The 14,109-nt window shown below is 46.2% G+C and overlaps 1 protein-coding gene across 1 annotated transcript in view; it reads right to left on the reverse strand.

The window, feature by feature from the left end:
- The window catches only part of Mindy4 (MINDY lysine 48 deubiquitinase 4), a 103,943-nt gene extending 95,265 nt beyond the window's left edge, over positions 1–8,678 (reverse strand). Inside the window, exons 1-3 of the mRNA XM_051152325.1 lie at positions 8,470–8,678; positions 5,191–5,310; positions 644–879 (exon numbers count right to left, since the gene is read on the reverse strand). Of these exons, the coding sequence (XP_051008282.1) occupies positions 644–879; positions 5,191–5,310; positions 8,470–8,532 (419 nt within the window). The 5' untranslated portion in view covers positions 8,533–8,678. The remainder of the gene's footprint in view (positions 1–643; positions 880–5,190; positions 5,311–8,469) is intronic.
- Between the last annotated feature and the right edge of the window lie 5,431 nt (positions 8,679–14,109).

The raw sequence follows: 14,109 nt of genomic DNA on the forward strand, positions 1-14,109 counted from the left end.
TGTGTGTGTGTGTGTGAGAGAGAGAGAGAGAGAGAGAGAGAGACAGACAGACAGACAGACTGAATATTAGACAGACAGACAGACAGACAGACAGAGAGACTGAATATTATATTCCTGGACTGACTAATACTACTGTGCCTCAGTGGTTGGGGCGCCAAAGAGCTAGCCGAAACCTAAAGCATCTCATGATGATGTCCACCAATGTTGTCACCCAGGGACCAAAGCACCCAACACTCAGCACTCCACACGGCCTGCACACAGTTGCAGTGACTCCACGAGTCCAGCAACCCAGATGACAACGCACTGCGCTGAGGAAACCAAACACTAAGGAAAGGAGGTGGCCAAAAACTACACTAAACTTGGGTCCAAGAGAATGAAGGAAGCCAGGGAAAAGGAAACAGTTTCCCAAGAGATTTGGGCTGTCCTTATCGAGAGCATCTACTCTGAAGTCTGAGTCCAGTCATTGAGAGTGACAAAGAAATGACCAGACTTGAATCTGAAAAGAAAAGAAAAGAAAAGAAAAGAAAAGAAAAGAAAAGAAAAGAAGTGAGGAAGAACAGGACCAAGTTTGTAAAGGGGAGCTCGGCCTGGGATGGTAGGCAAGAAAAGACAAAGGAGAGAGAAAACGAGAAGAGGCAGGCACCTGGCTTTGCTCCCTTCTGACCAGGATGCTCGTCTTCCCATGTCTTCATCTGAAAGGTCGTATATATCCACCAGTGTGGTCTCTGAGCATCTCAAAGGCAGTTTGCTGTTTTTCTTTGGAAGCGGGAGGGCAGGGATTGGGGCTTCTTGGCTTCCATCATCGTCTGTACCTCCAGTATGGTGCAGAAAATATCTCGTGATGAGTTCAAGGTTCGTTTTTAGAGGCCTTTCCTTTGCCTATTGTTGGGAAAGGGGGAAAAAAACATCATTAGTTGAATGTCCAGGGTTTGGGGAAGAATGGAAAGATGACTCTCCTGATTCTTTGATACGTTTACCAGCTTCTCACTCGGCTACACACGTCCAGCAAGCACACACTTACTTATTTTGTGTGCCAGACAGCATACTGGGTATGGGTTCAGAGACAAAGACAAAAATCTTGACTCTAAAACAACTAACATCCTGTGCATTGGAAACAATTATAAGAGAAAAATTCTTTCATTTAAAATACAGTTTTAATCTACTTTTGCATTACATTTATTTATGGAGGGGGGCAGGCCGTCACCACATGTGTGGGGTGATCAAAAAACAACTTGCAGGAGTCAATTCTCTCCTTTCCTGTCTTCCTGGCCTCTAGAGATCCAAGACACATTTGAGGCCTAAACATTTTACTAGTGGGCATCCTGGTTTGAATCTGAGATGTCTCTCTCCCTCAGCCTCATGTCCTTGATACCTGGTCACCACCAGCTTGTGGCACTATTTTAAAGAGCTTTTAGGAGTTGGGGCCTGGCTGGCCAAAATAGATTATAAGGGGCAGAATTTTGAAGGTGTCACCTGGCCCTGAGTCCAGCCTCCTGTTCTTTGCTTCTGATCTGCATCACGTTAATAAGCCAACTCACACTCCAGCCAGGAAGGACGAAAATACCTAAAATCATGATCCCAAATACACTTTTCACCCTTTACGGTGTTTCTGTTGGGTATTCTGTCATAGCTAAGACAAAAGAAAGTAACACAACAGATGATGTTTCTTTAACATTGACCACTAGCAACTGCAGAGACTAAATGAAGAGCACAGCATTACCTGGGACTGACTCGGGCTATTCTCCAACCGTCAAAAACAAGTGAGTGAAGAAACTCTTTCAAGCCATAGCTTTTAGAATAAATGCTATCAGTGTTTTCCAGCACTGCCTGCAGGAACGATTATCCTTAAAAGGTTTTTGGATTTCTTGTTTTTAAATACACGGCCAGTTGAGACTTACTAAACCCAAACAGCAAGAATTAGGGCTTTGATTCGTCCTAAGCCCCTCCCCGCAAATAATCTGAACAGACACCCAGTTGTCCAAGCACTGATCCACAGGCTGGTTGCAGGCATCTGGCCATGTGTCAGTCCCACCCCAAGAGCTGGGAGCACCCGGTCCTGCTGAACTGGGGCCAGACATGGGCTTGCGTGCAGTGCCTGCCAAGTCAGAGCGGCCAAGTGCCTGATGAAGGGCCTGGTGTGGAGCCTTCAGCACAGGTCGTCCCATGCTGTTCCTCTCTGGCCAAGACCTAGGGCCAGTGGTCAACCATGAGTTCAACAGCCTTATCAGATAATTAAAATCAGGAATGTGTTTATTTACCCAGTTTTAAAAGATGGAAAAAATTATTTTGTCTTGGTCTAAATTAAGATTACAATGAAGCGAGTCAAAGAAAACATACACATTTATTTCAAATATCTTGCCTTTTCTCTCAGTGAGGTGCTCTAGTGTCCTGGGTTGCCCACATTACACCATTGTGAGGGTTTGGCTTTTTTTTTTTTTTTTTCACTTATATCACTAAGCTCAGACTGATCACACAGCCTTGAGGTGAAGTTAATACGATTTCCCCAAACCTCAGTCTTACCTATATACCCTAATCTATCAAATAACTGTCAGGAAAACCAAATACTAGGAAGACTGACACAGAACAGTAGTTCCCCTGAGGTTGTGTGAGCTCTGGGCTCGGTGAATCTCAAAACTACCTGCAGGAGGTGACTAATGAGTATATTTTGCTTTAAAACATAGGCCCCAATTCATTCCATCATGGCTAATAACAACTGTTTACATCAAATAATTGGGTCTAATGATGTCTTATGTTTTGAAGACAATAATTACTTTTGAAAAACTATGCTGTGGTGAAAAAAATAAAAATAAGTTAAATGGTAAGATACTTCTGAGAAATTAAATGAAAGGTTTTATATAAAAATCCCAAGGTGGGGGCTGGAGAGGTGGCTCAGACGTTAAGAGCACTAACTGTTCTTCCAGAGGTCATGAGTTCAATCCCCACAAACCACATGGTGGCTCACACCCATCTATAACGTGATCTGATGCCCTCTTCTGGCCTTCAGGTGTACATGCAGGCAGAGCACTGTATGCATAATAATAAATAAATCTTTATTAAAAAAAAACAAATTAATTTTTGAAAATCCCAAGGGACCAGTAAGGCTCTTAGGATGCTCTGGGTAAAGGCCCTAGTGTCTGTGAAGCACCTCCCTAACATGAACAGCCTGGGCCCTTGCATACAAATCCAGCAACTGAAAGACCCAGTGCTGCTGGGCCACTGCATCCCCAATCCAGGACTGCACACAAGGACAAACATCCTATGGGATGGATGCCTCAGCCTCTGGTGTGACCTCACTTGGCTGTCAGGGCCTAAGAGGGCCAGTGGCTGTGGTCTGCAGACCTGCCTGGATGGAACAGTTGTGCTTACGCAGGGCAGCCTGACTCAGGGTCCTCTCTGCCACGCCATACACAGTGAGCTAGTTGTCAAGGTGTCTGGAAGTTTCTTTGGGTATTTCAAATAGTCTTGTTCTTGCCTGCATGCCCATTCAAGCGGTTAGGATTTCATTTTATTTTATTTATTATTATGTGTTGGGGGAGGTTTTGAATGTATGTGGTGTGTGTGTGTGTGTGTGAGGGGGGGGACGTGCACACACACACATACACACGTACACAGCTGTTCACAGGCATGCAGAGGCCAAAGGCAGACATCAGGTACCTTCCTTTATCATTATCTGCCTCATCTCTCACTGCACAGAAAGATGACTGGTCAGCAAATTGCTAGACTCCGCTTGTCTCTGCCCTCTAGTGCTGGTGCACCAGGAGTGCACAGCCATGTCAGCTCCCTCTGTAGTTGGTGGAGCTTCAAACTCTTACCACTAAGCCATCTCCCCAGGCGCAAGACTTCTTTTGAAAATCAATCCCTAGCCCCTCGGTGCTGGGCCTGGAAGCACACATAGCTGTAAATCTCGGTACTCAGAATGCTGAAGGAGAGATGCCACGGTTTGAGGCTGGCCTGAGAATCATAGTGAGTTCTGGCCAGCCTTGGTTACAGAATCAAACTGCGTCTCAAGAAACAAAAAGAGAAAAAAGAATCTCTATCCTGGCCTGTAAATTACTGTCAGATGTCAAACAGCCAGCCAGTTTGGCTCACATATCTCCCCAGGGGCAAACTCCCATCATACCAGTGGGTTCGGGGGTTTTCATACTGCACCCAGAGAAGCCGCCCAGAAGGCCAAGACAAAACGTCCTTCACTTTGTTCACTGTAGCATGGCTTCTCTTATGCCTCACCTGTGAGACTTCTGCGTGAAGTGTCATTTGCTCCTTTTAAGAGTGTGACAAACACAGAACTATGAGAGTAAATGCCACTTTCTCCCTGACTCCTGTATCATGGCCAAGCATAAGGCACCATCTGCTGGAGAGGACTCCTTCCTCTAACAGAAAGAGAAACTAAGTCAGGATTATAGCTTCCTATGTTTCCTGTGTTCACTCTTCTAGCCCTCCATCACTTGCTACACAGACACATATGGACTCTTCAGTAAGTCATTAGAGAATTCATTAACCATGGGGCCACAATACTGAAATGACACACAGGCTCTGCCCATCTACTAAGGCCACGGACATGAGGGAGGCAGACACGAGTGAAACAAAAATGTTCTACTTCAGATACGTGACAGGAAGAAGCCTCTGAGGCACCATGGGAGCAGCAGGTGGGATATGAGTCTGGGTTTAGGGGGACCCTCCATACCCCCAAGAAAATCTATTCCCTTGCCTTTCTCACCTCCCACACCCCTGGATGTGCTACACTCAGCTTCCACCTCTGCTGACGTACGTTCAAAGAAACTCACCACCACAGAAGAGAAATCTTACCCAGGCAGAGGACGGACAATATTAGTATAATACATAAATGTATTCTATATTACATAGAGTATACTAACAGTTACATTATATATGATACAATCTATTACACATATCACACTGCATGACATATCCTTAAGCAGTCTTACTAAAAATACCACTGTGTGGCGAAAGGGGAGCACAGAGAACAATTAACCTGACACTAGGCAAGATAGGCCCAGACTCAGTGACACAAAGTGACCTCAGACCCGCCCGGGGACACTTGGGGCCGGTGGGTTGAGCCTAGTTCACTCTGACACTTGTCACCTTGGACAGTCCCTAAGCCTAACCCTGGCACAGGTGCCAGGCCCTAGCTGCGAGGACCACCACCGGACTCACACTTCAAGAGGCACGCACCTTGTTTTCCCTGTAGAGGACCTCCAGATGGAGAACCTTGCGGAGATTGTTCCTGCTGTTGATGCTGAGGTCACAGCGGGGGCGCTCCTGGTCCATGGTCACAGACGTCTTCTTCAAACCCTGAGGGAAGACATCTGAGTCACTGTTTGACATTTTTTTTTTTTAAATGAAAACCCTTCCCGTTCTCTGACGCAGTGTCAACAGAGGACTGCTGGAACGCGTTAGGACTGGGCTCACCAACCTTCCTTACAGCCACGGCAGGGGCCCAAAGCTGACTTCAGGAACACATTTTCTTATAAAAAATTGGGCTTGACAGCATTGTCAGTTTGATTTGGGGTCAGCTAAAGCTGGGGTCTGTAGGGGTTGTGGACTATTTTTATCTATTTTATAGATAACAATGAAATTCCAGTAACTAGCTTGCTGAAGGACCACAATTTTGGGGCTCTGTGTTTGGCCTAGACATGGGGCTATGAAAGATGAACCTTTAAAAAATAAATGGAAGTTAACAAAACAAAACAAAACACAGTGTAAAGGCCAACCATTGTTCCCTGAATTTTTCAACTGAGGAAGCCAGGAGACATGTTTGAAGTCACGTGATGGAGATCTACATCAGTCTAGCCAGGAAGCCTGGCTGGGACACAATACCCCCACAGGGCACATCGTGACTATCTGCCATCACCCAACCATGTAGGCTAAAGACAGCAGGAAACAGGGGGAGCCCTGCAGCTGCCAGAAGCCTGGCATCCTCAGCTACAACAGCTGTTTCCTCTCCATCACAGGACACTGTGACCACCAAATGCCTGCAGATATCTCAACCCCTTCTGCCTGGGCCAAGGATAGCCCATGTTCATGACGGATCTCAGACCGCAAGTGGTACCTAGGTAGGCCTTGTCCCTCAGCCTTTGTGCTCAGAACTTTATAGTGGCTCCAACTGCGGGAAACAAGGCCAAACTCATTGCCTGTCATGAGTTTTGATGAAAAAGTGAATTTGAAAAAAGATAGGCATATAGTGCTAAATGAGAGAGTGAATGAGGTCTTAAGGAAAAGCACAAGTGTGTGTGTGTGTGTGTGTGTGTGAGTGCGTGTGCACACACACGCAACACACACACGTTGGGGGAAAAGATGGCTAGCTGAGAGAAGAAGGCTCAGAAGCAACCACCTACACTCTACATCCTTACATAGCATGATTTTCAGCAGCCAACCTGATAGGGATCATTCAGTAATGAGAGTCCTTCTCTGATTGCCCACTTCAGACTTGATTAGCTTCAAGACACACCGAGTCTCCATGCATCTAATACACAAGGGGGCGGGGGGAGCGCTCCTCATGTTTAGCTGTGAAGCACATCATCATGCAGAAACCACTGGGGGTAGGGTACAGGCACCTTGTGGAGGTGAACAGCCCCTCAACCCCATCCTTTTCACTCAGCTAACATGTGCCCTGCACCCACAGTGTGCCCGGTTCTGTTCTTGGTCCAGGAGGCAGAGAAGGAAGGAAGGCTAGCATGCCAGGGAAGCGGACCGTGACGACAGAACAGTTTGTACACTATAAAAATGTATACCATAAAGCAAGGCAGGGTGACTGTGAAGACAGGGGCATGTTTGAATAGGCAGCTACGTGTTGAGCATAACCCTTGTCTTCTGGTTTCCTCATCTGTCCAGTGGTCCAGCCACTGGTCAGAGGAGTTAACAAACTCCAGCTTCCATACTATGGAGGAGAAGATAACCAGCCTAACGGGTTATATAAAGGAGAGGGGTGGATGCAGATAAATAGACAGAGAGGGCCGGGAGAGGTATGGGGGAAAGGTGGTAAGGAAATGATTCCTTGGTTATGTGGCAACGGAATAGAGGCATCAAAAGAGTGAGAGAGCAGGCCCTGGGGGCACTTGGGGACACAGTGCTCCAAACAAGGGACAACAAGTGCAAAAGTCCTTTAGCAACTTAAAAAGCAAAAGAGCTTCAGGGGAAAGTGACAGGAGATACAGGCAGAAAGGTCACCGGGGGCTTGAGAAGATGGCAAGTGAATAAAGTACAGAGATTACAGTTCTGATCCCCAGTACCCACAGAAATCCTGGGTAGGTGTGAGGTGGGAACGTAAGCTGGCGCCAAATGGTAAGGCCCGAAGACGTCAGTTGGGGGCTCTGGATTTCACTGAAGAAACGAAGGCTTCCTTGACACTTTTAGATCTAGTGTCTAGACTTGCACAGCAGGAGTGACCAGCCTCCAAGCACAGGACACCGATAATCCAACTAGCATCCGGGACTCGGTGTCAGAAAGTCAGAGCAGACGCAGTGAAGCCAGATGCATTACAGCTTTTCCAAATAAAAATAAATTATAAAAAGCACATAGGTATCTCAAAACAGGTACCATCAGAGCATGGATAAAACAGCCAAGGAAGTGTAAAGGTGAATGGCTTTGTGCACGCTGTATGTGAGTATCAGGTACAATGCACAGGCACTGCCTGTTCACCCCTCACTGTACATCAGACACAGTGCATCTTTAAAGCTCCTGCTTTGCAGAGAAGATGAGATACTAATGTCACATTTCAAACCTGTAACACATACCTAAACTTGCACCATCTGACCTCAAGCCTTTTCCTTTCGTTCCTCCAAACACTTCCATTTCAAGTAAGTGCCCCACGGGACAGCTCAGTATGACATCTCATGGAAGCACAGACCCTTAGTGCCCCGTGCTAGGCCACTTCGTGTAAAATGCAAATCAACTCCTGGAGCCCATGCAGCTCCTCCCTCTCCTAGAAGCCCATGGGGGACCCAAGATCCTCCTAACTTGTAAACGCTTTGGAAACTCTTCCGGGACAAGACAGTAAGAGAATTTACATAATTCTCCCTCCAAGCTCCTGCAGCGCTGGAATCCCCACTCGATTAAAAATTATCAAAAGGACTGACTGTCCAGATCTATCCTCTGGGGAAGTTCTTTCCTAGAGACATAGCCTGTGCCCTTGGCTGGGAGAAATTGTTCTGCCCTGGACTCTCTTGCCAATCTGGCACTGCCGTCACCGTGGGTGCCAGTGGAGGGCAGCCAAGCAAGGACCGGCCTGGTTTTGTGGACGTGCTCTCGCACTAGGAAGGACTGGCTTCTGGGAAATGTAGTTGCCATGTCTCGGGAAAGAAGCGCTCTTGGGGGGAATCCTTGAGGCGAACAGAAAGCATGGAATGCTCCCCCCTCCCCCCCTCCCCGAAAGTGCAAAGATGCTGAGGGAAACCCCAGATTACCCTCCAACTTTAGAGCGGCTGTCTGGGCTTCGGAGTGTCCAGCCATTACCTTTCTGCTAAGAAACTCCCTGACCAGGGAGGCGGCCACCTCCTCCACGTACAGGCTGTCCATGCTGCTGGCGCTGCCCACGAGGCCACGCGGCCGCCTGCAGCCCCAGGCCGCGTAATCCGTTGGGCCCAGTAAAGCCGCGTTGCCGTGGCGACGGCGGCATCCGCGCCGGGAAGAACTCCTCCCCTTCCTGGGCAATCAGTGCCCTAGAAGGGCGGGAGGGAAGGGAGGAGCATCCTCTTTACCAGAGTCTGTGCAGCAGCTGAGGGCGGGGCATAGCCTATGAGTTCTGGGTGCAGGAGTGACTCCAGCCTCTTAAGGTGGATGTCACTGCTCCAATCAAAGGTTCCATTTCTCCATACATAAAATGCGAAGCACGCCTACCCTGTAGTTCTTAAAGGCCTGAACGCGCGGGCAAGTGTCCCCAACAACCCACCTCAGCACTGTAGTTGCCCCCTAAGTTCACTGGCCTCTATATGGCCAGGAGGCCAAGACTCAAACGTCCGACATCTAGAAACTGGAAGGGATGAAAAACTGGTGAAGTCTTTGCGAGTCACTTGGGTAGCACCTCAGCTTTCTCCACCTCTGCCCTTTGCCTGTTGTGTTGGTTTGCTGGGGCTGCCATAATAAAACGCCACAGTCTGTGGCTCCAACAGCAAAATTTCTGTCCTGCAGTCTTGTAGCCTCCAAGTCCATGATCAAGGTGTCACCAGGAGCATTTATTGCTCGAAGCGCTTCTCACTGCCTCCATCTTCTTTCTGTGTCTTTACAGAGGCTCCCTCTAAATGTGTCTGTGCGCTATTCAAATCTCCTTGGAAGAACACTGACTGCAAAGAGTTGTGTCCACCACAATGACATCCTTTTAACTTTACCTCCAGGTAAGTCACATTCTAGATGATACAAGACATTAAGACTTCAACCCGGGAACTTTAGGGTCTCGACTTAACACACATCACCAAAACTATTACTTATGTATTATTTTCTCTAAACCAACATGTTCCTTATTTTTTTTCTTAAAAGTATTTATTCCCAGGCAGTAATACCCAACATCTTAGGTTTATATGATTATTAAATTCCAATAAACACTAAAACATTTACAAAATCAGAAAGATATGTTTTTTATCTAAGATGGTCTAGCAGCTAGTGGCATGTGCACTGTGACTAGGAGGCATCACCCTTCAGAGTCCTGAAGACAACACTGTCAGTGTATCAGCACAGTTTGAATTGCAATTTCCAGGGCCCCTCCCCCCCCACCCCCCACTCCCCCCACCCCACCCCACCCCCACCTTCTAACTCACCAAAGTTCACCATGAAGACACTCTCTAGCTCCCAGTGCTATAAGACTATGTAGCATGTGGATTGCGTGAGGATGACAGTTATGAATTTTGTCAGGGGACCTGCTATTTCAGATGTAAAGACACACTTAATAAATGTGTTATTTTATATATATTAGACCTACTTACATATACAGGTAAGAGCTCACATATTAAAACGGTGATGGTTTGCCTTAGCTTTGTTCTCTGTTGCTGTGACAAAATACTGTGATTCACAGTCCTAGCTTCCAGATCTACACCTTGCAAAAGTCACAGCAATAGGAGTTTGAGGGAGTTGCTCATATCACAGCCATAAATAAGAATAGATAACAATGAATAAACTCATGTTCGGCTAACCTCACTCTTTTTTAAAGGTTAATTTATTTTTATTCTGTGCATGGGTATTTTGACTTGCATTTATGTATGTGTACCATGGTGCCCAGGGACTCAGAAGAGGATGTTGGGGCCCCTGGAACTGGAGTTACAGGTGGTTGGGGGCCACCATGTAGGTGCTGGGAACTGAACCTGGGTCTTCTACAAAAGCAACAAGTACTCTTAACCACTGAGCAATCTCTCCAGCCACATCTTCACTCTTATACAGTTCAGAATCCCCTGACTGGGGAATGGAACCACCCACGGTTCCTCCTACAGACAACCTAATCTAGATAATCCCGGAGACTTTCTTCCTAGGAGACTCTAGATTGTGACAAGCTGATAGTTTAAAATAACTATCTCAGTGTGGTGTAAAATAAAAAAATTAAAAAAAAAAAAAAAAGAAATCAAAAGATACTGGGTATGGTGACACATCCCTTTGATCCCAGCACTCAAGGGACGGAAGCAATAGATCTTTGTGAGTTCCAAGCTAGCCAGGGCTATGTAGTGAGACCCTGTCTCGAAAAACAAAAACAAAGGAAAGCAAAATATCCCTCTATGGCAATCAAGATCAAGGTCAAATCGAGGTGTCATGGTTAATCTTTCTTGTCACCTTGACTGGATCTGGAATAAAAGTATACTGGAAAGGCAACCCCTGGGCACTCCTGTGAGGGATTTTCTTGATACTGTTTGAAGTGGAAGGACTTATCCTTAATGGGGGAAGCCCCTCTCTTAAATGGTAGCCTAGGTAAAAGGGAGATAAAAGAAGGAAACTTTGCTTTTTGCCTTCTTGCTCCTTTTCTTGCTGGCAAATTCCTCTACCCTGTGGCTGCTATTACTGATTCCTTTGCTGATATTAGAATCAGTTTCTTTCAGCTTCAAACTTAGACCAAAGGCCAGCAGCTCTCTAGGAACCCTCCTGTCTTTCAGCACTGTATTAAGCAACTGTGAAATCCATCCTTATAGGACTAAGCAACTACTGAACTCTTGGATTCTCTAGTATGAAATTGCCATTTTTGGACTACACTATATTGTATAAACCTATCTAATAAATCACTTTTAATATACATTCATTCCTGTCCTGAAGAACCTTGGCTAATAATGGAGCAAAGAGAAGCACTATGCATTTATTCACCTGTTTATTGTGTCACGTCATGGACACAGTACACCAATGAGACTAATTTGACCCTGTAAAATATGTCTTTACAGAGAAAAGAGAAATGGGGGAAATGTCAGAGAGAGACAAAATGAAAAAATAAGCATAGAAGACATTTTTATGTCATAGATTTAAAGGAGAGAAAACACAAAAATATTAGGAGGGGCTTTTAGTAGGCAGAGATTACACTTTTTTTAAAAGTTCCTCACAGGGTTGAGGAGACAGCTCAGTCACTTAAGTGTTTAACATGCAAGAATGACAACTGGGTTTGATCCCGAGCACCATGTGTAAACAACCAAACAAATAAATAAAATTTTTTAAATCAGCATGCCGTGCACACTTGTAATTCTGGAGTAGGGAGATGGAGACAGACGGGGCTTGCTTACCAAGCAGCCTAGATGAATCAGCGAGTCCCAGATCCCTGTCACATAAAATAACAGGAACAGCTTCTGAGAAACAGCATCCAAGACTTCTGGTCTTTGTATGCACACACACACATGAGCACTCACACTCACACACAAGCTCATCAGGCGGATCACATAATAACATCCCAGCAAAATCCAAATAAGGAGAACACATGAGCTATGTAGAGACTTGGAGGAAGAGTATTCCAAGCAAAGAAAAACATGAGTGCAAAAGGCCCCAAGACGGCCTGAGAGCTTGCTAACCAACAAAAGCCATCGGGCAGAAAGAAAAGGAGGAAACAGGATATAATAGTCTGGGAAGAAACAAAAATATTATATAAAGACTGATAGTGTGCCCCTCCCTTTGACTATCAGACTACTGAGACAATAGACTACAAGAAATTGGAATTTCCCCCCGGGAGTCTCACACTGGGAAAGGAAAAGCCTGGGGCCCTAGGGCCAGACAGACAGGGAGCCTGTCTCCCTGGAAGAGATGGCACACAGTTCTGACAGCTTGTCTGTTCACCTTGCAGGGAGACAACAGTGGGTGAATAATGGCCAGACAGAGCAAATCCTTGACCATAACTGCTGAGCTTTGCATAGCTCTGACCCTCTATTTAAACCTGACTCTCACACTGGGACTCTGATGATGCTGAGCTCTTCTCACACCCCAGGGAGTATCTCTGGAGCTCTATTCGTTCCTCATCCAAACATAGGCACATTGAGCAAACCTTTTGCTGCTTATTGAAGACAGATGGTCGAGCCTAGCCTCCAACAACCCTAAAAACGAAGAGCCCAGCTGGGGCAGCCTGTGCCCATCAGTAGAACTTCCTTTCATAGTCGGAAGTGGGGACCCTTTGGCAAGTTCAGGGCAAAGGAGCAATGCAGTCTAACTGGTGTTGACAGGTTCTTCTGGTTCTTTTCTTGACAGTGGACTATAGAGGGACAGGTCAGGAAGCAGGAAGATGAGGAAAGAGTTACAACAGCAATCTGGGAAAGGTTAGGGATGAATATAGCAAGAGAAAGGTCAGAGAGCAAGAGACAGACAGAGACTGAGACTGAGAAAGAGAGAAACAGAGATAGGATTTTTCCTAGAAAGCGTTCGTATCTATACTCTGCTGTGGATCTGTCCTGGTGTGAGTCAGTGGACTCCTATGTCTCTATGTGTCTCTAGTCCTGGGATGTACAGAATCTTGTCTGGTGTCCTTTTCGGTTCCAGCTGCAGGAAGCATCAGGTGTGTTGGGGCTTGAAAGAAGAATGTGAGGCCTGCCATCCAGGGACAGGGGTTTTGTGAAAGCATTCATTGTCTCCCTCACAATGTTCTAGGAGGGACACTGACTAAAAGGACACTTCCAGCTCAATGCTTTTAAGGACCGTGCAGAGCTGGCTGTCTACTCAAATGGAGGGGGTTGCTTCAGAAGACAAGCAAACACATTGCCCACATCACCATGCCACGCCCAGAGCTAAGAGATGGGAACTAACTAGGTCAGCCAGCTCGCCCAGCTTAGTTAGCAGGACACTGTGGGAAAGTCCTTCTGATGACTTGACTTGCAGAATTTCCCAGCTATGTGGTCACCCTTTCCAGAGGGCAGCGGTTCCTTCCAGGCAACATAAGAAATGGTTCATCCACACACTCCTTCAAGGCCCTATCCTGCCAACTGCATCCTAACCTCTGACCCTTGATCTGTGTCCCAGTGGCCATCAACATGTGCCTTTGAGATAGTCACAAGCCCTGAAAGATGAGATATAGTCTTGCACTCTTTCTCATAGAAACCCACATCCACACTCATAGGAATCATGGTGACTAGCTGTCTGGGGGTCTGTGTGGGGCAGCATAGAAAGATATGGAAGTTTACAGAGACATGAGAAGGAAAAGGAAGTCTCTCTGCCAGCGGTTTAGTTAGAACCTTTAGCCAGGTGAGAATCAAGGATCTCAACACTACTGATGATTAAGATCTTTCTCCTTCCTGAGTTATAAACCTACAATTTTCTAGTAATCTCACCAGAAACCCCACTGATATTTTATGATTCCACTTAGGCTCTCTAGTCCCTGTCCAGGTTCCTTGAAATAGAACTAGTATTTTTCTTGAAGTACTACACAGACGCTGCCTTTGTTAGCTGCTAATAAATCTGGGGCCAGTCTAGTTTGAAACACCATCCTGTCAGAAAGATTAATTGTCTTGTATGATCTTGTAGCAAGGAACTGAGTGCTCTGAGCTGCTGCCTTACATGCTGGTGAGTTCTCATTTTTTGGACTGAGGTCACCTCCAGGGACAAGTCCCAAGCTTCTGAGAAGGGGCAATAAAACTAGCTCAATTCATTTGGTTCCTATTTGGGGTTAAATATTACTTTTTCCTCAAATTTTTATAAAAGGGAGAGCTGGACAGGGTGCTT

Source organism: Acomys russatus, chromosome 10, assembly GCF_903995435.1.
Source record: "Acomys russatus chromosome 10, mAcoRus1.1, whole genome shotgun sequence".
Classification (NCBI taxonomy): domain Eukaryota; kingdom Metazoa; phylum Chordata; class Mammalia; order Rodentia; family Muridae; genus Acomys; species Acomys russatus.